The sequence below is a fragment of the Amia ocellicauda genome, unplaced genomic scaffold (assembly GCF_036373705.1).
Source record: "Amia ocellicauda isolate fAmiCal2 unplaced genomic scaffold, fAmiCal2.hap1 HAP1_SCAFFOLD_283, whole genome shotgun sequence".
NCBI lineage: Eukaryota > Metazoa > Chordata > Actinopteri > Amiiformes > Amiidae > Amia > Amia ocellicauda.
The window spans coordinates 11,081-35,724 of record NW_027102847.1 but is presented as its reverse complement, the minus strand read 5'-3'; the positions used below and the strand labels follow the sequence as shown (position 1 = coordinate 35,724).

The window sequence follows — 24,644 nt, the reverse complement described above, 5'->3', positions numbered from 1 at the left end:
CACTGTTTTCTGCCAATTCTGAGCTGATGGCACTGCTGGACATCTTCTGATTGTGAAGGGAAGTAAGCATGATGTGTCTTTCATCTGCTGCAGTAAGTTTCCTTGGCCGACCACTGCGTGTACGGTCCTCAGCGTTGTCCGTTGCATTGTGCTTCTTCAAAAGAGCTTGGACAGCACATCTGGAAACCCCTGTCTGCCTGGGAGAGACCTTGCTGATGCAGTATAACTACCTTGTGTCTTGTTGCTGTGCTCAGTCTTGCCATGATGTATGACTTTTGACAGTAAACGGTCTTCAGCAACCTCACATTGTTACCTGAGTTTGGCTTTTTTTTGTATTCCTCCTACACAGCTGTTTCTGTTTCAGTTAATGATTGTGTTTCAACCTACATATTGAATTGATGATCATTAGCACCTGTTTGCTATAATTGTTTAATCATACACCTGGCTATATGCCTACAAAATCCCTGACTTTGTGCAAGTGTACCTAGAAGAATTGACGCTGTCTTGAAGGCAAAGCATGGTCACACCAAATATGGATTTGATGTAGATTTTTCTTCTGTTCACTCACTTTGCATGTTGTTAATTGATAAATATAATATATTAACATGTTTATTTTTGAAAGCATTTTTTCACACCTGCCTAAAACTTTTGCACAGTACTGTATATTGAACATATCTGTTAAATAAAGCATTCATCTGTGGAACTGTGAGTTGGCCATCAAATCACCATATATTTTCAAAGTCTGTTCTGTTCCAATCTCTGGTTCCTCCATCAAAACATTTTCAGATTCACAAAAGGAAACCCATCACTTCATTCCACTTCAAGTGTTCCAAGTGTTCAAGGACGTATCATAGAAAGTTCAGCAATTATTCTCCTTCCACAGAAGCAAGTTCCTAAAAGCTTTGAAACAGTATTTCTTCGTCATTGTTGGTATTTAGCTTTAAATGTATCAAAGTACACCAGTCATTTTGATTTCTCTTACTGCTCTCAGTCCAGCACTTGTCATTTATTTGAAACATCACCCACCAGTAGCACTAAACCACATCACTGGGGAGTTTGTTCCAGATTGTGATGCCTCTCTGTGTGAAGTAGTGTCTCCTGTTTTCCATCTTGAATGCCTTGAAGCCCAATTTCCATTTGTGTCCCCGGGTCCATGTGTCCCTGCAGATCTGGAAAAGCTCCTCTGGTTTGATGTGGTCGATGCCTTTCATGACCTTGAAGACTTGGATCAAGTCCCCATATAGTCTCCTTCTGTTCCAGGGTGAAAAGGTTCAGTTCCCTCAGTGTCTCAGTAGGACATTCCCTTCAGACCTGGAATAAGTGTGGTTGCTCTCCTCTGAACTGCCTCTAGAGCAGCGATATCTTTCTTGAAGTGTGGAGCCCAGAACTGTACACAGTATTCCAGATGAGCTCAAACTAGTGCATTGTACAGACTGAACATTACTGCCCTTGTTCTCAGTTCAACACTTTTGACAATATACCCTAACATTGTGTTTGCCTTTTGTATTGCTTCCTCACATTGTTTAGAAGAAGCTGTTCTTCTGGCTCATGGTGCCCAACACCTTACTGAGACACTTTATGTTGTTTTTTCCATTGTCACCCATCTGTATAATTATACACACATACACACTAATAGTCCTATACTATAATATATACTTATAATACCATTAGAAAATAGTTATAGTAAAATATTAAAGTAAATGCAGGGGGTGGAATAAAAAACAATTTTGTCACATCTTTAGAAAGCTTAGAGTCTCATCTTTCATGGGATACCAAACACTTGGCGAACAACACAACAATGAAGAGATTAAGAGAACATGGGATTAAAGAGAAGCACATGGATTTGGTGCCCTTTTAAGGTCACAATGCAACATCTTTCTGAATATCTGAGATGTAAGGGGCTAAATTTTGTTTAACAAAACAATTCCATGATTTCTTCTTTTATCTCCAATTGTTTATTTGCTCTATGCTTTAATTTAGTACATTGAGACATTAAACTGCAAAAATGTCTATAACAAATTGACGTGTTCATACAATTTTGACTGGTAGTGTACATTTTTTACACTTGGGACATATTTTAAGTCATGAGGCAGTGGATAAGCATCCCTAATGTGTGCCTGTTCAACTCACGACAATCAGTACAGACATGTAGATCCCCAGATTTGTTCCATACAAGCACTAAAGGCGAAGCCCACTCACTGTTTGACTTCCTAATAATGCCCTTTTCTCCATTTCATCAAGTACTTGTTTCTCTTCTGTTTCGCATTCTGTGAACAGAGCCTCTAGCTTCACTACAATCTAGTTTGTTCCTTGAAAAGATCTCTTCCTATTTATCTACTAGGTCTTCAAGTTTGTCTTCCACTGATCACTCACTTCACAAGAATGAATGAATTTCTCGGAGACTAAACACCTCCATATGAAAGTTGGAGAATATGACAAAATACAAAAGTTGACATTCTGTAATTTACAGTTTTATTTACAGTCAGCAAAGTTCACTTTCTTGTGGCCCACGTGGTGAGCTGACAACTGCCCATAGTGCCTGGGGTGGGGGGGATGGGTCTCCTGGTCCGTGTGGTGACCCGAGCCCTGCCCATAGTGCCCAGGGCGGGGGGGATGGGTCTCCTGGCCCGTGTGGTGACCCGAGCCCTGCCCATTGTGCCCAGGGCGGGGGGGATGGGTCTCCTGGCCCGCGTGGTGACCCGAGCCCTGCCCATAGTGCCCAGCCTGGGGGGGTTGTAGAGGTGGACATCCGCTGCCGGCGCCTGTGCGTTGGAGGGGGTGATGTTGTCCGACTGCCTGTTGTTCTCCTCTGCTGCCACAAGTTGCTGCGCCTGTGCAAAGTCACGAAAAAGAGTCTGAGAGCGCCTGTCTGCAGAGTTGACACGAAACCAAACCCGACCGACAGCAGTCCATCCATCTCCACATGTCTGAGGGTGTTGGATTCAAGCAGAGCTAATTATTTGACTGCAGTAGCATTGTCTGCCTTCCTTTCACCCTCCTAAATAATGACGCCCACACAGATCGACCCTTTTCACTCCTGAACGGAGAGGGAACAATACATATCTATCTCTCTCTCCATACCACCTCCTTTATAACTCCAGCAATACTCAGTGCCAGTTGCAATACTGAGGGCCGTACCAAAGAGCTGACATGGTCACTAAAGTGAGAGATGTGGCCCTAGCTCTGAGGGGTCTGCATGAGACCAGGAGTCAATCCTTCTGGATGACGGAATCAGCTCTGAATATATAGCTTTTGAGATGTGTTATAGAGTGGCAGTCAGTGAACTGAAATGCTAGAGACTAGTATATAATTATCGGTGCAGACTTTTATAGTGATATTGTGACTATACAACACTTTTTTTTAAATTAAAAGTCAAATTCAAAATGAGGATAAACAGTAACTGATTTAACAATTACACTAAAACATCATGGGTGAACCTGTATTAACCAGTTTAATATTAGCTTCATCACTCAAATGGACTTCCTGGAGACACATGTTGCTCAGTCTCTCACACCTACATTATCACTCCTGCAGGACAGACAAAGGGGAAAACAAAGAAAAAAACTTTGGGACTCACCTTGGGTGCTTCGTTGACCTGGCTGTTGTAGGTCATGCTGGAGGCTGCGTTGACCTGTCTGTTGTAGGTCGTGCTGGTGGCTGTGTTGACCTGGCTGTTGTAGGTCATGCTGGAGGCTGCGTTGACCTGTCTGTTGTAGGTCGTGCTGGTGGCTGTGTTGACCTGGCTGTTGTAGGTCGTGCTGGGGGATGTGTTGACCTGGCTGTTATAGGTCGTGCTGGTGGCTGTGTTGACCTGGCTGTTGTAGGTCGTGCTGGGGGATGTGTTGACCTGGCTGTTAAAGGTCGTGCTGAGGGCTGCGTGGAGCTGGCAATTGTAGGTCGTGCTGGTATCGACCCGACTATAGCACACCTCCATGTCTTGGGCACAAGACATGACACTAGGCGAGAGGAAGAGATGTGTTAAGATAAGTATCTCCACGTTCTGAGCACTAGCTTTAAAATTAGTGTACGGTTGTTTTTAACAAGTACAATTCAGAAGCTTTCCTGGTATTGACGGATTGATATTCTTATTTTTCTTTCCCCACAAAAGACCCCATTGCCAAGATGCATATTCATCAAGTGAAAACACAGTGTCTCTGGAGATTCAGCTCCACAGCTATTCCCTGCCTATTACAGGAGACACAACACAAGGTGGCTTTTAAGAGCACACTCTTCAACGTTGGCAGTTTTTGTCTTTTGTTTTTATCCGCACCCCTATTAAAACATACTGTGTGCTGGGGAGGAACTCAAATAGATGAGTCATAGTGACGAAGGGATGGTTCTGGACTTGGACAGGGGTAATTCTGTCCTCTGGGTCCATCGACAGCATCCTCTTCAGCAGGTCAATGAACTGCAGCCGGTCTGCCAATTCTGCCATCAAGTCATTCCCATCCAGATCCATTGGCATATGGACCTGTGGAGTCAAATTAGAGGAGTTAAGATTTCTTCATAATGCCTGTTCTTTCCCAAGACAGTTATACCTCAGTAAGAGTGCAGTAAACTGTAGAGTGTTCAGTTAAAAGCCTTTCAATATCTGTGACTCAGTCTGTGACTCGTACCAATACAACTGGAGGTTTACTAGACCTTTGCGAAATGTGCCAACGAATACATAGGAATGTATAAGTGAAAATGAGATGCCTGCACTTCTCCAGGTGCTAACACAGTAAATATGACCCAGTGTTTGAGGGGCTCCATACCAGCGCCATGCCATCCAAACCACTGGACTTGTACAGCCGCTGCTCCTTTGACTGGATCCCCGTCTCTCCCTCATGCTCTTCTGGCGTCTGTGTGTTAATATACAGATAGGGACATTTACATTTTATTTTTTAAGTTTAGTTTATGTTTTAACAAGACCAAATGTGTCTCTTTGAATGCTATAGCCTGAATGTGTTATAAGGTCTGACCTTAAGTCTCCACAGGGAGTTGGCCGAGTCTCTCTTAAAGAACTCTCCTGTCTTCGTCCCAGCACTCAGCAGGTTCTCCGCAGGCAAACCCTGCATCTCAACTATGTACCGGATCTAGAAAAACAAAAATAAATCAATCAAAAGCCACTGAGAGTAATGCTGGAAAATCAAAAACCTGTTAAAAGTTCAATCCTTTCCATCTTCACCTGTGCTGAGCATAAATATAAATATATATATAAACACACATATCAGAGAATGTACTAGAGAATGTAAATTAAATTATTTGGACACACATATATCAGGCTTTTAAAAATCATGCCTACTGTTTTTGCAGGAAGAGAACAAATTTTGATCAAAAGCCTTTCGTTTGAACATCAGAAGAGAGACGAGGACTCTTGTCTTTACTGCTCAATACTCTTTCAGGTGCAAGTTCTGTTAGACGTTAGACAGGAAAGGCAGCTTCCAGCTCTTACTTGATCGTACACCGAAGCCCCGGGGTACAGAGGCCACCCCAGAAACAGCTCTGCAATGATGCAGCCCAGCGACCACATATCAATGGCTTGATTGTAGGGCAGGCCAAGGATGATCTCTGGAGCCCTGCAGAGACAGGACATATAGAAGCAGTGGGTCAGTGTGGACGAGGCAAGAAAGAATGTGATTTCAGACAGGGTGACTCTGTAACCAAGGCCTGCTTTAACAAAACCCACAGCGTGGAAAACATGAGGAATAATATGAATTTGATGTTCGATCTCACATTGTATTATTTGGCTTTACTTCTTGGCATATTTCCCTGGTTTCATTTGAAACACCCCTCTCTATAGTAATTGTATTGTATTCTGACTCTATATTAACTATATTTAGTATAAACATTTATAAATGTTGCATCTTTAGCTGCTAGGGTGTCGCTGAAGTTAAGGTCAGTACATGTTTTATTTCCGAGAATGCAGTTTTTTTTTCCTCTGGTCTCCTATAATTAAGTTCACTCCCATATTTTACAGACATTGGCCATATTGTGCTTAACAACTATACATCTTCATGTGTTCTGTGCAAAGCGCATTAGGTAAACACAACAGACTGAAGTATTTAGAAGGAGTATTTAGAAAACGCAATGCCACGTTGCCTTACCTGAAATATCTGGCCTGCATGCAGGCAGAGCGCACTGCCTCCGAGACATGGGTGGCCAGACCGAAGTCGATCACCTTGACTCTGAGGGGCTGCCTGGCCGCGTCCACCAGCATAATGTTGTCAGGCTTGAGGTCAGCGTGGATGATCCCCAGAGTCTCCAGCTTCAGCAGGGCAGTGGCGACCTGCTGCAGGATGGGCCTGATGTACTTGAGGGGCAGGGGCCCGAAGCTAAGGACGTCATACAGATTCTGATCTAGCATCTCAAACACCAGGCACAAGTGGCCCTTGTACCGGAAACACTCATTAGCCCGGACAAGGTTATATTGGTCGGGGTTCTCTCTGCTCAGCCTGGCCAGGATGGTGGCTTCAATCAGGCACTGCCGCTCATAGGCGGGTTTGTTCTTCAGGATCTTGATGGCCACGATCTCATCGGTACGGTGATTCCTGCACTTCACCACCTGGCCAAAGACGCCCCGGCCCAGGAACTCCAGGACTTCATACGGGTTTCTCTGGGAGCAGAGCATCTCATGATCCACCAGCTGGTACTCATCATTATCCTCGTCCGTGGCAACAGGCGCCCTGCTGCTGCTGGTCCCCATCTCCTCTCTCCTGCGCTTCAGCTCGCAGCTCTGGGAGGTCTCGGGCAATTTCACAGACATTCGTCACTATGTTAACGAAAGAAAGAATAAACTTGTAAATGTACAGTAAAAAATACTTCATCTAAGCCTTTACCCCTGACAAAGATGGATCTTACTCACCAAAGGGTTTCAAAACTCGGCTCAAGAACGAAATGTATAAATTACCACCGAAAGATAGATGTTTCACAGAAGGAGATCTTCACTGCTGTGTTGATCAGACTGGAATGGAGTCAAGTCAGTGGTGAGACACTAAAGCATACTCTGGAAGTAGAATGACATTATGATGTCATAAAATTGTACTACTGATGTAGTAGAATTGCAAGGCAGTCTGATGGTGGGGGTGATATTGTGATGTCATGGAATTCTACACTGTGAATTCTACATTCTACATTGCAATTAGGTTGATTGAAACCAGAGGCATGCTATTATGTATTGTCATAGTTTTTGGTCCAGTACAGTTTGTATATATACAACAAGAAATCCACAAACTTTAGAAAAGGAACACTCTTCAGCAGAAAAGTAAAATAAAATTAACAACTCACCCCCATTTTTTCCATTGGTTTGGTTTTACCTGCAAGCGTGCAGGAAACAGTATAGATTAACCTTATCAATGAAATATTAAGGAGGATTCTACCAGTATTTTAAAATGAAAATAATGTCATCCATTAAACTTAGTTTGATGAAACACACAATCATTTCAATTTAACCCTGTTACATTACTCAAAAATATCTGTGGAAAAGGATTGGCAGAAGTCACCTTCAAATCTGATTCAGGTGTCTGTTTCAGAGAGAAACGATATGTTGCAAATCCAACCCTGGTTATCTGAAAAAGGAAGCACTGCCCAAGGGGGAGGGGTTGCTGCGCACTTCCGTAGGAACCCGATCAAAAAACGTCACTCTATCAAAGCTGCCATTGGCCCCTCTGCACACGTCACTCAGAACTGGTCCCTTCCCACTTCCTGTTCTATAAAACGTGATGTCTGCACAAGTTCATCCTCGTTTGCCAGGAGCATGACTCCTGCACGACCTTGCAACCCTTGGGCAGTGCTTCCTTTCTCAGATAACCGGGGTTGCATTCGCAACCTATAATTATCTTTCAAGTCGGAAGCACTGCCCAAGGGGGAGGGGTTACTGTATAACAAAACCATCGCAAGGGAGGAGGCACCGAGTTGATAAGGGACCCTGCCCCGAGGTGACTGCTAGGGGGCCTCGGCAACACAACTCCAGACAGTAATCTCAGGGGCCCCACAGGGCTGCAGGACCGCAGTCATGTTCTTACCGGGAACTGTCTAGAATCAGCATATACAAAGTGAGGCTACAGAGGTTAACTCTTACACCCTCTGCTTACAATAGCAAGGCCGGCTGCTCTACTAGTGCAGGTAGGAGCGAGACCGTAATCTACTTGTACATATCTGGCGTGGGCAATCAAGCAACATGTGCGGCCTCCACGCATTATCATGGAACTGGACCCCTGATCTAATAGGTGCGGGGCCATAGACCCACTGAAACACAACATAGTACACAGCCTGCACAGTACACAGTCACAGAGTAGCCGAGCTAAAAACGACAATATATATCGCGTGGCAGCAGGAGCATTCATGCTGCCTCCGCACAGCACAGAAGCATCCTACTCAACTGAACAGTACAGAGTGGAGAGTTCCATTGTGCTGACAACTTAAAATGTCATACAAACGAACTATACACACCACGGGGCGCAGGAACCAACTCATGTGCCTCCCACGGAACACAGGAGCAGTTGACGCCTGTTGATTAGACCAGCTAGCGCAGGGCAACATTAGCTCTACTGTGCTGACAAATTAACTATGTACACAGCGGAACACAAGAGCCCATTCAAGTGCTTACCACTGAGGACAGCAGCAGCGGACTCTATTGCACACAGCCAGAGCAGGCAACAGACCTGCTGACCAAGGAACTATATAGTGAGAACAACTCGAGCGCCATCAGCTGGGAACAGCGGCAGTGAGCTCCAGTCTACACAAGCTAGAGTGGAGCCACAGTCCTGATGTTTACACGTTATATATACAGAGTGGGATACAGACCAGATGAATGTACCACCGCAACAATGCAATAATGAACAAACTATATACAGGGCAGCCTCGTAAGGCAACATACCTGTAGGCCGCATGACAGACCCTTGGAACACATCGACAGGCTGTCAGCAAGTCCAGGAGCAGCTTGCGTGTGTGCTCGACTGGAAGGCATAGTCCGGTGGAAGGGAAGACATGGTTCAAATAGCTCTATCAGGATGTGCTTAACAGGGACAGACTGGGAGAGGAAATCAGGAGCCAGAGCCCGTGGGCTACTGGGGCTCAACTGCAGCCAACACCGGGTTCCCAATGGAAGGGACCGGTCCAGTCACATACAACCTGTGGAACCGGACCAATGTAAGCAGCGAAACCCTAGCTGCAGCCACAACAATGTTGTCCAAGGGCGCGCCTTGAAAAAGGGCCCAAGACGTGGCAACACCTCGAGTCAAGTGGGCCACCAGGAGTTCAGGGTCTGTAATGCTGCCGCTAGGAGGTCCAGCAGCCTCTGGCACGAGCTCTCAGTTGGAAGAGGGAGAGGCAACTCTCTCTGGTTCCAGCGTGGCGAGCATGGCAACAGAATCAAAGTGAAGTCCAAGGAACTGTGCATGCTGAGTTTTCGTCAGGCGGCTCTTTACTCGATTGACCCAGAAGCCCAATTCGGAGAGATGGCCTAGAATGAGGTTTGTTTAGCTATGAACCTGCTCCCTCGAGTGAGAACAAACCAGCCAGTCTGCTAGTAAATGAGGACGCAAACCCCATGGCAACGTAAGGGGGCTAACACGATGTCCATGCACTTGGAAAAAAGTGCGAGGGGCTAGCGACAGGCCGAAGGGCAGAACAGCAAACTCGAATGTTCGGCCCTCGAAGGCGGAGAAACTTCCTGTGCGCCTGCGCAATGGGGATGTGAAAGCAAGCATCTTTCAGATCCACCGTGGTGAACCATAGGAACCACATTGAACCACATGTTCCATCTGCTAAGGAGTTGCTTTCAGTTATTACTCACAATAATTTAGTAGATGTATGGAAAGCTTCTAACCTGCATCGTAGACAATACACTTGGGTAAAGAGTAGTAGTAGTTTTATTTCTTCGGCTCGACTGGATAGGCTTATATTTTTAATTATCAGCACAGTCTTTTTCTGAATTGTAGAATTGTTCCTACCTTTTTATCTGAACACAGATTATTGGCTGTTTCGATTTTGGATGCTGCTTTTAAAACACACAGCCCGTATTGGCATTTTAATAACAATCTGTTCGATAATGCACATTTTGTAGAGGTTTTTAAAGTTTTCTGGCAGCACTGGCATCAACAAAAGGGCGATTTTGTGTGATCTTATCTGTGAAACAGTGGTGGGATATTGGGAAAGTACAAATAAATGTAGTAATGTCACAATATGTGTCATCCTCACTCCACAATCCCACTGTTTACCACCAGAGGTCATCCCCTGAATTCTAACGTCTTTCTCAATCACCAGCAACAATTATTCAATTGACATTCCGCAGCACCTTGTGTTGTCATTTCTAAATGTTTCTCCTGTTGTTTTTTTTGCGTGCGTGTGCCTGTGTGCGTCTGTGCCGACAACTGTTTCTTGGATTCCCTCTTCTGCCTTGTTTGAACGATCTCCTGACCTCCTGCCTGCCCCCTTGACGGGTCTTTTGCTTTTTCCCACAGATCCTGTTTGCCGGCTCTCGACCCTTGCCTGTTTCAACTCTTCTTTGCCCCTCCGCACCTGGTTTCGTCCCTCTTGTGCCTAGTCTGTCATTACACAATAAGTGTAAAAGCAGCTCTGGCAAAATTGGAAGAGGACATTGAATCTCTGCAGAGAGCCATAGAGCTGGGTGCCGACAGTAGGCTCCTTATTGACCTGAATGAAAAGAGATCCCGTTTTCAGGGGTTGGCGGAGGCTCATGCACCAACAAGGTATTTTGTTTGGACTCGAAGAAAGTGGCGCAGCTGAAAATCATTTGATGCCTGCGGACGCCGCAGGGCATAGAGCAGTGTGCACCGGCGCAGGTGTGTCGGTATGCAGTGGGCTTCTATAGTGCTTTGTATGAGGCGCAGGCAGGATGGGATGGGCAGCAGTGCAGAGTTTCACACAGGGTCTTCCACAGCTCCCTGCAGCCTGTGTGGCCCAGCTGGAGCAGCCCATCTCACTGCAGGAGCTCAGTGCTGCCCTGCAGGGCCTGAACAATGGAAAAGTTCCAGCACTGTGTAAGGGCTTCTGGTGGGCATCGACCTGTTGGAGAGCCCTGACATTCTAGATTATTTGTCATTGTTTGAAAAGCAATGTCCCTCAGATCATTATACTGGGAAAGCAAATTGAAGTATCAGAAACTATAATGTGTAAGTTGATCTTAAAATGTATCTACCCCATCACACATGTATCCTATATGGCCCCCTCTCGTCTCCCCAGGATGACCAGTGCACTGGGCTCCAAGGCTCCCTCATCTTCCATAGCTTCGGTGGTGGTACCGGCTCCGGATTTACCTCCCTGCTGATGTAGCGTAATCATTTCAAGGAGACGAGAGGCTTAATGTAAAACAACCTTTCATCAATTCAATTCACATTATAGTGATGCATTTAAATTGAGAAAACAATCTGGACATAGATATGTTCACACCATTAGTTTTGTGTATTAGCCTACATACAAGCAGATTTTGCAGGCCATTGCATGTATATCTAATTTATTTGAACAAAAGGGAGGCAGGGTGGGGTGGAGTGTTATTCCTACATGTACAATCCATTATTATGGCTGCAGACACATGTGGAAATGATGGGTCAATTCTGTAATATGTTAATATAAAAGGTAATACAAGTACATTCATATTTGTACTTGTATTGACAACAGCTCAATACATACCACTGATTTACAAAGGTATAACTTTATGTATAACTTCAATTTTAAGTTAATTCGAGTATAATAAGAAGTCCATTAAATGTATGGGGAAACAAACACAATTTTACAAAAAGGTGTATTCGTTTTAAATATCATAATAGTCTCACATTTTAATCAGCATCCACTTAACCGCTGGGAAATATCGTATTTTACTGTAAAACGTAAATGCAGTCAAATCAAGGCAGGCACAGCAATGGCAAAGGCAACCCCACATCGCAACTTACATGACTTAAAGGATCTGCTGCTAACGTCTTGGTGCCAGATACCACAGCACACCTTCAGAGGTCTAGTGGAGTCCATGTCTCGATGGGTCAGGGCTGTTTTGGGACCTACACAATATTAGGCAGGTGGTCATAATGTTATGGCTGATTGGTGTATTTAGCATGTGGAATTGCAGAAGCACTAAACTCGCTCCTAGTGGCAGATAGCAGGGTTTGCATGGTGACAAGTACAGAGTGGCTAATCGGGAGAAACGGGAAGATTCACAGTGGGCCTTGCGGTTGTTGGGCCGCAAGGGCCGGTGACAGGGTCGGTAAACACAATAATTTTAAAATTAAATAAATCATGTACTCATGTAGGCTACACTTGCAGAAGCGTGGGCTCTGCGTCACACGCTCGCACACACTGCTACTGAAACACTTTTCCTCGAAAATTAGCTCAGAGGTCAGCTCAACAGAAACATCCAAACACTTGGATGCTGATTTGGGGGTGAGAGTGGCCCCTACCAAATCCCAAATTGGTCGATCCCTGCCCAGGTCCACAGGAGGTTGTGATTGAACACCTGATTGACGTAATTACAAATTGGTAGAAGATGCGAGTAAGACTTACACTAAGACAAGATGGAGAATAGAAAGAGAAAGAGAAGAGAGCTGAAAAAGCCAGAATTAAAGAAAAAAAGATACGGCCAAATGTGCCAAACGCAGCGACTTGTTTAAGAGTAAAACAAGCTCGCAGCTTGAGACTGAGAGTGAAGGGACAGAACAAGAGCCAGAAGATGGTGATGATAAGACAGGTATGCTAGCCTAGGCTACAGTGCCAAGATGTCAGGCATGCAAAACAAAATATAACGTATAACGTTGCCTACAAACCACAATTCAATTTTATTGTCAAGGAATTGTGTGAGGTTATGGCATATAGCGGTTACGATACGAATAAGTATGGTATGTCGTGACGCGTTTGTGAGACTGTGAGAGTCTATTGTAGTCTCTAGTAAGCAGCAGCCAGTAGACCAGTTTGCTGCTGGCGGTGAGGAAGAGGCAGGACCAAGCGCCAGCCATGAGCCCATAACTCCAGAGTGGGCAGGTAGGATTGCTAAATGTTAAAAATGATCAGAATACTTTTCTTTTGTAGGGAGGGGGGGCTTGTGCTGAAAATTATAACAACTTAATTTTTTTAATTTGATTTAGTGTCAGAGACAGTGTCAGGACCCAGTAATGTGCCCAGAAGGATCCCTGCTGTGGAAGGCACAGGTAGAGCTGTTGTACCACAGTGTGTGAACATTGTTTACTGAACAATCTAACATGACTAGATATTAGTTCCAATGTCACCACTATTTATACCCACATATTTATGACCTATTATGCTTTTATCATTAACAGTATAGTAATAATAGAATAGTAAACATACAAAGACCACAATTGAAAGGGAATAGGATGAAAAGAATATGAAATAAGACTGAAACATGCAGTCAAAACATGTTTCCATGTCATAGCCTTACAGATTGCTTTTTATTGTGATTTAATCCAGGTACAGATGAGTCTCATAGGCCTACTGAAGGAAATGTAAAAGAGAGAGCAGAGTCTACTCAGGGACCCTGAACCACAAGCTAAGAAAAAGACACACGAAGATGAGGCTGTTGATTATTTTGATTACTTTGCTCGCCTTATGTCACAGGATATAGATATGTTTTTTGTTATCATCCTCTAACAAACACCAAAAGTTTTCAACTGCAAAGATGGAACCAACCGCAAGTTGTTGAAAAAATCTCTGTACTGTACTGTCTGTTTGACATTTGCACCTTTGGTTAGTGAAAGCCCCTTCATAAAGGGAGACATGAAAGCCTGGAAACATAATCACCTAAGAATAGTGGAACATGAAAAAATCCATAGAGATAGTACAGATGCTTACTTTGTAAATGTACAAAAGGCAGATGTGAAAAGCTTGTTGACTAGCAACCAAATGTCATTACATAGCGAGCAAGTGAAGAAGAAACGTCAGTTGATGGAGCGCATAGTGGATGTCATTAAAGGTATACACAAATGTGGCCTTAGCTACAGGGGAGATAAAGCAAAGACTGCTTATAGCTGGGAAAACATTGCTGTTAATCATGGAAATGTCCTAGAATTGATTCTACTCTCGAGCAAATATGATGTTTGCCTCCAACAGCATGTAAACAGTTGCATAGAGAATAGTAAGAAGCAGCATGAAACTTGCACAAAGGGCAGAGGATGTCTTGTTACCCTGCTGTCAAAAGACACTGTGTCTTTTTTGTTCATCACATTCTCTCTCAGTACAATCTCCTAACTGATGCCTACCATGTGATTGGACTGGCCTACAAGTTACTATAAACACTGTCCATCACACATGTAGCCTATGAGAGAAGCTTCTCAACAGTGAAATTAATAAAAAACAGACTCAGGAGCACTTTAACCCAGAAGCACCTGGAGGCATTCATGTCACTGTGAAAGACATTCTCATGTCTTCGGACAATGATACTGTAATAAACAAAGTTTCAGAGACCAATGCACTGCTCAGGCATTCATTCATGTTACACTCATGCACAGGGAAAAAGAGATTATGGTGTCTTTAGAAAGTAGTACTGTGAATAACAAAGAGAGAGAACAGAGCAATACTTTTATATTTATTCATGTTTGAGCGTTGTATATCTTTAGTAGTTCAATCATTTGCACTGAAAAATAGCTTTTGATGATCTACAAAACACATTGTGAGGTGGTAGAGAATAGTGCCATACATATCAATGTTTCAGGGTTGGGTATGGAAGTTTTATTTTATATTGCTCTTTTTTTTATCTATATACACCGATCGGCCATAACATTATGACCACTGACAGGTGAAGTGAATAACACTGATAATCTCGTTATCATGGCACCTGTCAGTGCGTGGGATATATTAGGCAGCAAGTGAACATTTTGGGCCAAAGTGTGATGGCTAGACGACTAGGTCAGAGCATCTCCAAAACTGCAGATCTTGTGGAGTGTTCCTGGTCTGCAGTGGTCAGTACCTATCAAAAGTGGTCCAAGGAAGGAAAAGCAGTGAACCGGCAACAGGGTCATGGGCAGCCAAGCCTCATCGACGCACGTGGGGAGCGAAGGCTGGCCCGTGCGGTCCGATCCAACAGACGAGGTACTGTAACTCAAATTGCTGAAAAAGTTAATGCTGGTTCTGATAGAAAGGTGTCAGAACACATAGCGCATCGCAGTTTGTTGCGTATGGGGCTGCGTAGCCGCAGACCACTCAGGGTGCGCATGCTGACCCCTATCCACTGCCGAAAGCGCCTACAATGGGCACGTGAGCATCAGAACTGGACCACGGAGCAATGGAAGAAAGTGGCCTGGTCTGACAAATCACGAGTTCAAGGTGTTGACTTGGCTTCCAAATTCCCCAGATCTCAATATAATCGAGCATCTGTGGGATGTGCTGGCCAAACAAGTCTGATCCATGGAGGCCCCACCTCGCAACTTACAGGACTTAAAGGATCTGCTGATCTAGTGGAGGTCTGCTCTCAGAGGTCTAGTGGAGTCCATGCCTTGACGGGTCAGGGCTGTTTTGGCGGCAAAAAGGGGACCTACGCAATATTAGGCAGGTGGTCATAATGTTATGGCTGATTGGTGTATGTATGTATGTATGTATGTATGTATGTATGTATGTGTATATATATATATATATATATATACACACACACACACACCAATGACATCACTAGAATTTTGCATACATAAATATAAATATATATTTTCACAAATATGAGAACACTGTAAAAGTGCACACACACACACACACACACACACACACACACACACACATATATATATATATATATATATATATATATATATGTGCACTTTTACAGTGTTCTCATATTTGTGAAAATAAACACTTGTGTGAAGCTACACTTATTTGCACTGAATTGGAAATGATTTAGAAAAATACACTGTGAATAACAAGGTTGTAGAGAATAGTGCACTATAGCAGTCTTACATAGTAAAGCTATAATTATATATCTCCAGTATAGGCTAATAGGTTGTGAACTAAAGTGGGCTGGTCTGAGGCATGAAACTCCCGGGCTGAAAATGAGTCCCACTCCGGCCCTGCATGGTGACGTGATGAATCCTAGGGGCACTGAATACGTTTTAACAGCGGTAGTAAGTGTGAGCTGGACACATTGCCAAACCGATACAATCAAAATCGGGTAGATGATTAGTTTGTGGAGGCAATGCTAACAGTTGACATGAGGCCATTCTGTTACTTTGGATATCTTATGACATCACTAGAATTTTGCATACATAACAGTTGGCGTGAGGCGAATCAGTTCGCTATGGATATAGTTTATTTTATGGAATAGTGTGAAGAAGGAGCCAAACATGTAATTTGTGTCCGTTCTGACCAAATTGTTTCCAAAGAGAAAAGCTAAGGCTATTACTATTTAAAACAATGAAAACAATGGTGGAGCTGGAAGGATGCCTCAAGGCACAGCTCGAAACATTCTTCAAAGTGTAAGTTTGTTCATATTTATTAAACTTTCTTTGTTCTTAATCATTTTACTGATGTATTTTTTTACTTTTGTAAACATGGGCATAACAATAGTGTGATGAGAGAGCAGATCCACTTCACAATCCTCCCACACACAGACTAAAAACAACTATTCATATTTGTATTTGTCATATATAACCACATGTCCACCTCTGTGATGTTTCACAGGGACCTATTTCAATTAAAAAACACCAAGGACCACTATGACCAATTAAGTGTCAAGAAGGTGGCGCTGCAGGAGCCCGCCCAGGCCACACCAAACCATCGCTAAAAGGCCGAGAAAAGGCTCGGACGAGCTGCGCTTTGCTATGGCTATCAGGTGACCCCCAGTGCCTGGGAGCTGGGGATGCAGCTGGGATCAATGTCTTCCTCATACAAACCAAACCCAATCTGTTCTTTTCATTGGAAATATTGTCTCATAAAAGCTGAGCATAAAATCTGTTTAAGTCTTTGAAATATCTCTTTTTCTGGGCTTTGGTGTTTGCTTGAAATGTGCAATTTTATTGAACTAGCACTCCTGTTATACTGTGGGTTCAATTTTCTTCACAAAATAGCAAATCCTGTGGGAATATGTAGAGTACTCCTATAGCCAACACCGTGCCCTGTCATTTGTCATGCAAAATGCATTCTGTGATAGAAGCTTCAAATACAAGCTTGGGTATTTGGAAAAATCCAAATTAGTAAAAGTAAACACCTGCCTTTATCATCTGATTTATGATACTTTACCCACTGCCCATAACAAGACCAGTGTGCTGCTTTGCAGTAGTCTGGTACAAGTGTTTTCCTACTGACAGGCTCTTTCAGACATTTTGTAAAGGCTGGTGAAGAAAAAGGTTTCCTGTCAAAATTAAGCAATTACATTGACTTCCATTAGGAATTATACATTGTATTGTTTGCTCTTATGGCAATATCTTCTGTGAAATATGTATATTTTGTGGGAAAAAACATCTGCTAGTAAATAAATCCTATGGGAAACCACTGAAAAAAGAACCTTTCATTTAATTCCTTAGATTAATGTCCTGCAGGCCAGGAGATCGGAAATCCTGAGATCGGTGAGATTGCGAACTTAAAAAAAAAACTAAACTTACAACACTAAAATTAACATAAGAATTAACGATTGGTGCAAACAAAACAAATGTGCCTAAGTGTGAAGTTTTAATAGTGACCTGGGTTGATCTGTGTTGACGTCTTCCATTTCTGTAATGAGTCGGAGACTAACGGGTGGATTCAGGTGCGTACTCAACCAGAAGGCTGGCAAAGGTACAAAGGGGAGATCCAATAATCGTAGTTGAGGACAGTCAAGACGTAAATCGATTGGGCAGACAGGCAAAAGGGGAGGTTGTAAGGAGTAAGCAAGAGGTCAGGAACAATAAGAGACAGGCAATGTGGGGAATGCTTAGAAATGACTCTGGGAAGAAGACAAGACTTAGTAGTGGTTGAAGGGCAAACAGGGGTATAAGTGCAGGGCTGAGTGAAGTCAGTGGAGCTGGTTGGGAGAGGTAGAACCAATGAGTGCAGAGGGATGTTGGGACAAGTGCACATGGTGATGTGGAATGTTAGTTGGATGATTGGTAATTTGGAGAGGGAGACTGGCTAGTATTCAGCTGATGAGGATGACCTCAAGTGGTGAACAGGGGAAGTGCAGCGATCAGGCCTGACAATTTCTGTGTGTTTGAGTGTGTATACACCCATCAGCCATAACATTATGTCAGTGGGTGGGATATATTAGGCAGCAAGTGAACATTTTGTCCTCAAAGTTGATGTGTTAGAATCAAGAAAAATGGGCAAGCGTAAGGATCTGAGCGACTTTGACAAGGGCCAAATTGTGATGGCTAGACGACTGGGTCAGAGCATCTCCAAAACTGCAGCTCTTGTGGGGTGTTCCTGGTCTGCAGTGGTCAGTACCTATCAAAAGTGGTCCAAGGAAGGAAAAGAAGTGAACCGGGGACAGGGTCATGGGCGGCCAAGGCTCATTGATGCACGTGGGGAGCGAAGGCTGGCCCGTGTGGTCCGATCCAACAGACGAGCTACTGTAGCTCAAACTGCTGAAAAAGTTCATGCTGGTTCTGATAGAAAGGTGTCAGAACACACAGTGCATCACAGTTTGTTGTGTATGGGGCTGCATAGCCGCAGACCAGTCAGGGTGCCTATGCTGACCCCTGTCCACTGCCGAAAGCAGGACTTAAAGGATCTGCTGCTAACGTTTTGGTGCCAGATACCACAGCACACCTTCAGAGGTCTAGTGGAGTCCATGCCTCAATGGGTCAGGGCTGTTTAGGCAGCAAAAGGGGGACCTACACAAACAAACAATCACAGTTCAACTCCCATCACTTCTCCAACTTGTCTGTAAGAAGCTTCAACAGCCAGAAGAAGATGACAACCACAGAAACGACCATCAAACATCTAGCTGACAAAACTGCTAATCCACCACAGCACAACCAAATGCAAACACTAATTGGATCCATTCATCAAGCAAGATGAACCAGAAAATATTTCTGCTTCTGCAAAAAGCCTCTCCCAGCATTCAATACAACAGCAAAACCAGTGACATACATCCACATATTTCCACACAAATCACTTTCAAATCACTCAACAACACCTTGCAGATTACAGATACCATCCTCAGTTATTCAGTCAATTCTACCTCAACAGAATCTGCATAACACTGATGATATTGAAGAGCTACTTCAGTACTTCGTCACCATTTCTTTTGAAGTACAAAACTATTGTAGCGTAAGGTACACTTATAAATTTCAATTAAAGAAGTGAATTTATAGTATCACCTTGTCACGAATCCTGGAATCTTGTAGAACTCAATTTCTGTAATAATTGGACGCAGACAAATAAATAAATTGTCAAATGTATTCAAAAACAAAGACTAAATGTAGCACTACACTAATTATACAAAAGGGAAAAACTAATTAAAATTAAAACTCTAGATCAACAAATCAAAGACTAATCACTTCCGTGACCAAATCAAAGACCATGGGATCGCATATGATAACACACAAGTCATTAAACAAAAAAGGTTATAAACACATTGACTACAATACTGGTTAGTAAGACGAAGCTGAGTCTCTCTGTCACGGTCTCCCCTGTTTCTACCTTAGTTCACCACCAGAGGTCTCCCTCTCCCGAATACTAGTTTTAGTGCTTCTCCTTTCCTTTATCCAGTCAAACCAGTCTTTCCACATTCTTCCCTACCAGGTGCACCTGTTCTGTCCTCCTCTCCTATCATTGGTCAATCCTTCATTCACCTTGTTCAATCCCTCTCTCCTTCACAGTGCTTAAACCCCTCTGTTTCCTAGATTCATTGTGAAGTCTTGCATTCTCTCCTGGATCATTTCTAAGCCTTGTTTCTTGATTGCCTTCCTGTGTATTTTTGACCCCTTTCGGATCTCCCTACTAGCCTGTTCGCTTTATTGTTTGACCTGGACTGTCCCTGCTTATGCTCTCTCATTTTGCCCTTATTGGATTATCTGCTTCAACTCTAAAAGCCTGCACTTGGATCCTTTCCTTTGGTCCTAGAGGACGTCACACTCTCATTAGTATTGTTAGTCAGACATTAAATAACTACGCAGGTTAGTATTTAATGTCAGGTAACATCTCGTTACATATATATCAGTCTCATTTACGTTTAGGTGCCGAGAAAGATCCTATCATTACTTGTTACCACAATTTCCCTTAACTGATTATTATTCAATGATTAAGGATAGGCAGGGCCATCTATAATCTGGTGTCTATTAACTTGTGTCAATTTCAGACTAAACAGTTAAACAGGAATGAGAAGATATTTCTTGGCGTTGACAGGTTTTATTTCTAAAATTATCAACGAAACAGTTTAATGCAACACACATTTATATTTAAGAAAACTAAATGATATTACACATTCTAGAGTTATGAATCACAGATTAACATTTCTCAAATGTCATGAATCACAAACTCCAAACTGTTAAACTTATCTGAACTTCGTCGCAGAGAGGCCTCTCTGTCTTCGGGTTCAGATAACAGCACACGGCATTAGGTCTGTGTGGTTTGGAACAAAGGCAGTCCGGTTCGGCTTTGTCCAAGAACTTCCACTCAGTCGATGCACTTGGAAGTTGGGGTTTCGCGAAAGTAGAGTCTTTTCCAAACAGATTTTCCACTGGTTTGAAGGCTCTAAGGTTGTGCACAAAATCTTCTTTATAAGCAGGATTTCCACCGTAGTTACTTGAAGACAAAGTCTTTGAGGAAAGCAGGGCCCTGTTCGTTCCAAGGGTCAAGTTTCTTAAGACTCAAATAGCTATTTAAATGACTGACACTTTCGTATACAGTCGACTTAGTCAATTGTCCAGCTGTAAAACTCCACTGATCAGGTGGGCACAGGCGGGCAGCGCAGTCTGTAAAGTTCTTTATTTAATAAAGTCCTTTAAAAGAATTCTTCGTACAGCTCAATCTCCTTCTCCCAGTTTAACTCTTCTGTTGCCGGCAAAGACTTGGTTGGTTTCTGGTTCCAGTTCGGGCAACAGAGCTACAGGTTGAGCTGTGGCAGCGAGTTTCTGGTTCAGGTGAGAGAGAGAGAGAGAGAGGCTGTGCGCTGTTCTTTATATGTCTGTCAGATCAATAGGTGATTGGTTTTTGAGATTGGATTTCGGTTTCAGCCCCCAGTGTCCTATTGGAGGGGGGCTTGATTTATGAATGATGTCAATCCATGCCATCTTTTGGAAATGCCGGTTGGCCCGGGTTCGTAGCTCTGCGTCTGGATTTCGGCTCTTGTCCATTTCAAAGAGTTTTTATTACCTACAGGCCCCCTTCCCCAGACATTTCACCGCAGGATTCCAAACTATTTGGCCTATTCTCGGTGCCATCCTCCCAGACTGTCACTTTGATGCAAACCAGTCCCACGTTTTAAGGAAATCTGATAACTTTGGGAGGAGAGGTCTTCTTTGGATCAGTGCTTCAGCTCAGAGCTAAAATGCTCTTATCAAAATAACCCATCATAACGCTACACTATAATGTAATTAAAGTACTGCACTCCAGCCCAACCACATCGAATGTAGCACCACCTTCAGCATCACTCAGACAACCTGCTCCCAACTTGTCTACGCTGCCTCTCTTGAGCAGTGCTTTACCCTCGCCCTCCTTGGATGACTTATTCGGTTCAATACCGGACTCCCCCTATAGTGAAACTATGGTCAACCCCTAATGTTTTTTTACACCCTGGACAAAACCTTTTTAAAGTAATGCGTAATTTCCATTGCCCACCAAGAAGACTGTGTTCCTGAACTCTTTGCAAACCAGGTCAATGTCAGAATCTCCTGTTGTAGGTGATCACCGAGGGATTTTGGAATAGATTATTTTTGTTTGTTTTCCTTTTTAAAAAGGAAGGACAGAATTCTGAACAATGCAAGTGTAAGCACAAATTACTTTTGTAGTCTTTCATCTTTTAAATGTACTTTACACAATTCCGAATTTATTAAAAAAATGTATCCGATCCAAAAACTATTCTACTAGTGATGTATGTGTTCATATAATGCAAGTGGTAAAATGTGCATTTACTTTCTATTCAGATAAGCAGTGCATTACCAGTAAGATGGGGAAAGTGATTCCATGTAGTGAAAAGTATTGATTGTTACTTTCAGATCCTTTTCTTGCCATTGATAAACTATTGTAATTCATTGCAATGTTTCCATTTCAGTTTTGTAACTAGCAGCTTATTTTCATCAATCAGCTACAATGTATATATCCTTTAATTGAAGTGTGGCTTTTCAAACATTTTTTGCATAGATGTTGACCCCGTTTATCACTCCATGCTGCTAATAAAACCTTTTTTGGTCACGATCCCAAATGTTGTACATCTCTATTCCTTGTCAGTCTACACATTCAAACACCCCTACTACTGAAAATATTGCATTTCTTTCATGGCCCATTTTGCCACTTCTGGGAACTGTTAACAAAGCAATTCTGCAAAGGAAAGAATGCACCCAGCATTGTCTGGCCAAGGGACGCATAAACAGATGATGAGTGAATGGTTTTGAGGCCGGCCTTATAATTGGTTGAAAGTCCTGAAGGAGCGCTATCAGTTACAATGTACATCCAAGTCAAGTGAAACACATCCTTGAGGGGAAAGAGGCGTCACAGGTCTCAGAATTGGATTCCTCCATATCGTACATGTCAGCGGGTAGACTGGTAATCGGAGAGAAATCAGGAGGAGTCACTGGAAGCAGATGTCCTAGAGGCTTGTGAAGGTGAGAGACTCCCTCCTCCAAGGACTGTCTTCTGGGTTTTATTGCCATTTTTTCCTGTCATTTCAGACTGCAAAGTAGCACCTGGAGCAGTTAGCACAGATCTCAGGAAGGTGCTTCCTTGAGGTTCATTGGGGTAAGACGATAAGGCAGTGTGTGAGTCTTCTGTTCTTTCTGAAGTGTGTTCTTGAATCCTTATTGTGGAGATTAATTAAATAAAGATCCATCTGAAAAGCATAACAAAATACAAAATGTTCAAGGAAATTCCAAAAGTCAACGTTTACAAAGCTCAAGTAGATACAGTTTTGTAAATGAGCATGAAATCGTTAAAAACGAGTAACGCTTTTACATTTGCAAGGTTTAAAGATGAAGCGCATTCATTATTGGTTACTACAGTCTACAGCTGGTGAGGGACTCAGTCAGTAAAGCCCTCCAATCAGAGAGCAGATTGAGGAGGAACATTTCCTCTATGGCAGGGGTTTTCAAACCGGTCCTGGAGTACCCCCTGCCCTGCTGATTTTTGTTCCAGCCTAGGTCTTAATTACTTAATTGAATGTTATATTGCTTTGTTAGGGCAATTAAGGATTCAATTAAGCAATTAAGACCTCAGTTGGAACAAAAACCAGCAGGGCAGGGGGTACTCCAGGACTGGTTTGAAAACCACTGCTCTATGCTATTGGCACCAAAAAGGGCAAAAGTTACGTTTTACAATTAAAAAAAAAAAAAAGTCTGGTAAATGAATGTAATAATGGAACGCACACCAAAGACTGACTCTGCATCTGTAAGACACAATAAAGAGAAAAGCCCTTCCGTTAAGGTAAAACGTATTCCATTTCAGGGTTAACAAACTAAATGACATTTGAAATGCAGTAACATTTTAAATAGCTCAACTTCCATTTGTTATAATACTTCAGCTAAAGCTGTTAAGTTGTAAAAGTATATTCCAGGTAGGGCTGGGCGATATTTTTAGACGTTTGGGCGATACACGATATATCTCGATATTTCTTGTTTTTATTCCAATCAAGCTAGAAAATATGACCAAAAACATTCAAACTACAAGTATTTCGTTAATCATTAAATATGCAAAACTAACAAATACTACATGCCGGCTGTCGTGGGACATACAGAATGCAAAATATTACAGGGCAAGTGTAGTGCGATTACTATTACTTGTGTTATGTTGTTATGGGATATATATATATATATATATATATATATATATAAAAAACACACGTTATTATTTACTTTCACATAACAACAATAACACAAGTAATAGTAATCACGCAACACATGCCCTGTAAAATGCTATAGATTCAGGTAGATTTACCACAGCCAGGTTTATAGTGGCACATTTCTACTCTGACTGTCGCGTCTCGATTCTGCTGACCGGTACACCACGTGTTAATACAAAATAGTTATATTATTATTAATAAAACTGTTGAACCACTTCACCATCTTAATAAAAAGAAAATGATATTTTCTGCATGTATTTGTATTGCTTTCCAATGTATTAAAATGCAATTAAACGTTATTATTAATTTTATACAAATGATATAATCTAAATTAGCGGGGGTGGGGGGAGCTTGCAGATCGGCGACAAGAGCTGGGCGGAACGTGTGCGCTTGTGCATTACAGGATCTCTTGGTTATGTTGGTTATTGTGTGTCAGTTGTCTCTCCTCCATGTCTGTCCGTGTTTCTGATGCACATTTCTTCCCGCATCCGGCACGTGTGGAAGAACCGGGAAGAACGCAAAGCGTCCAAACGACGAAAAATACTGCCGTAAAGAGTGGGATTTGCGACACCACTATATAAACGATAGAGCATAATATGAAACGATAGACGTTTTTCTGTCGTCATATCGCACAGCCCTAATTCCAGGTATACTTTCGTATACAGTCGACTTAGTCAATTGTCCAGCTGTGAAACTCCACTGATCAGGTGGGCACAGGCGGGCAGCGCAGTCTGTAAAGTTCTTTATTTAA

The 24,644-nt window shown here is 42.8% G+C and overlaps 1 protein-coding gene across 1 annotated transcript; it reads right to left on the bottom strand.

Moving 5' to 3' along the window:
• Positions 1 to 2,492: 2,492 nt before the first annotated feature.
• LOC136727698 (homeodomain-interacting protein kinase 2-like) lies at positions 2,493 to 7,537 on the bottom strand. The gene is made up of 7 exons (XM_066697498.1): positions 6,087 to 7,537; positions 5,435 to 5,558; positions 4,962 to 5,075; positions 4,755 to 4,841; positions 4,287 to 4,471; positions 3,578 to 3,956; positions 2,493 to 2,831 (listed from the first exon to the last, which is right to left on the bottom strand). The coding sequence occupies exons 1-7, from the start codon at positions 6,743 to 6,745 to the stop codon at positions 2,493 to 2,495; spliced, it is 1,887 nt and encodes a 628-aa protein (XP_066553595.1). The 5' UTR covers positions 6,746 to 7,537.
• Between the last annotated feature and the right edge of the window lie 17,107 nt (positions 7,538 to 24,644).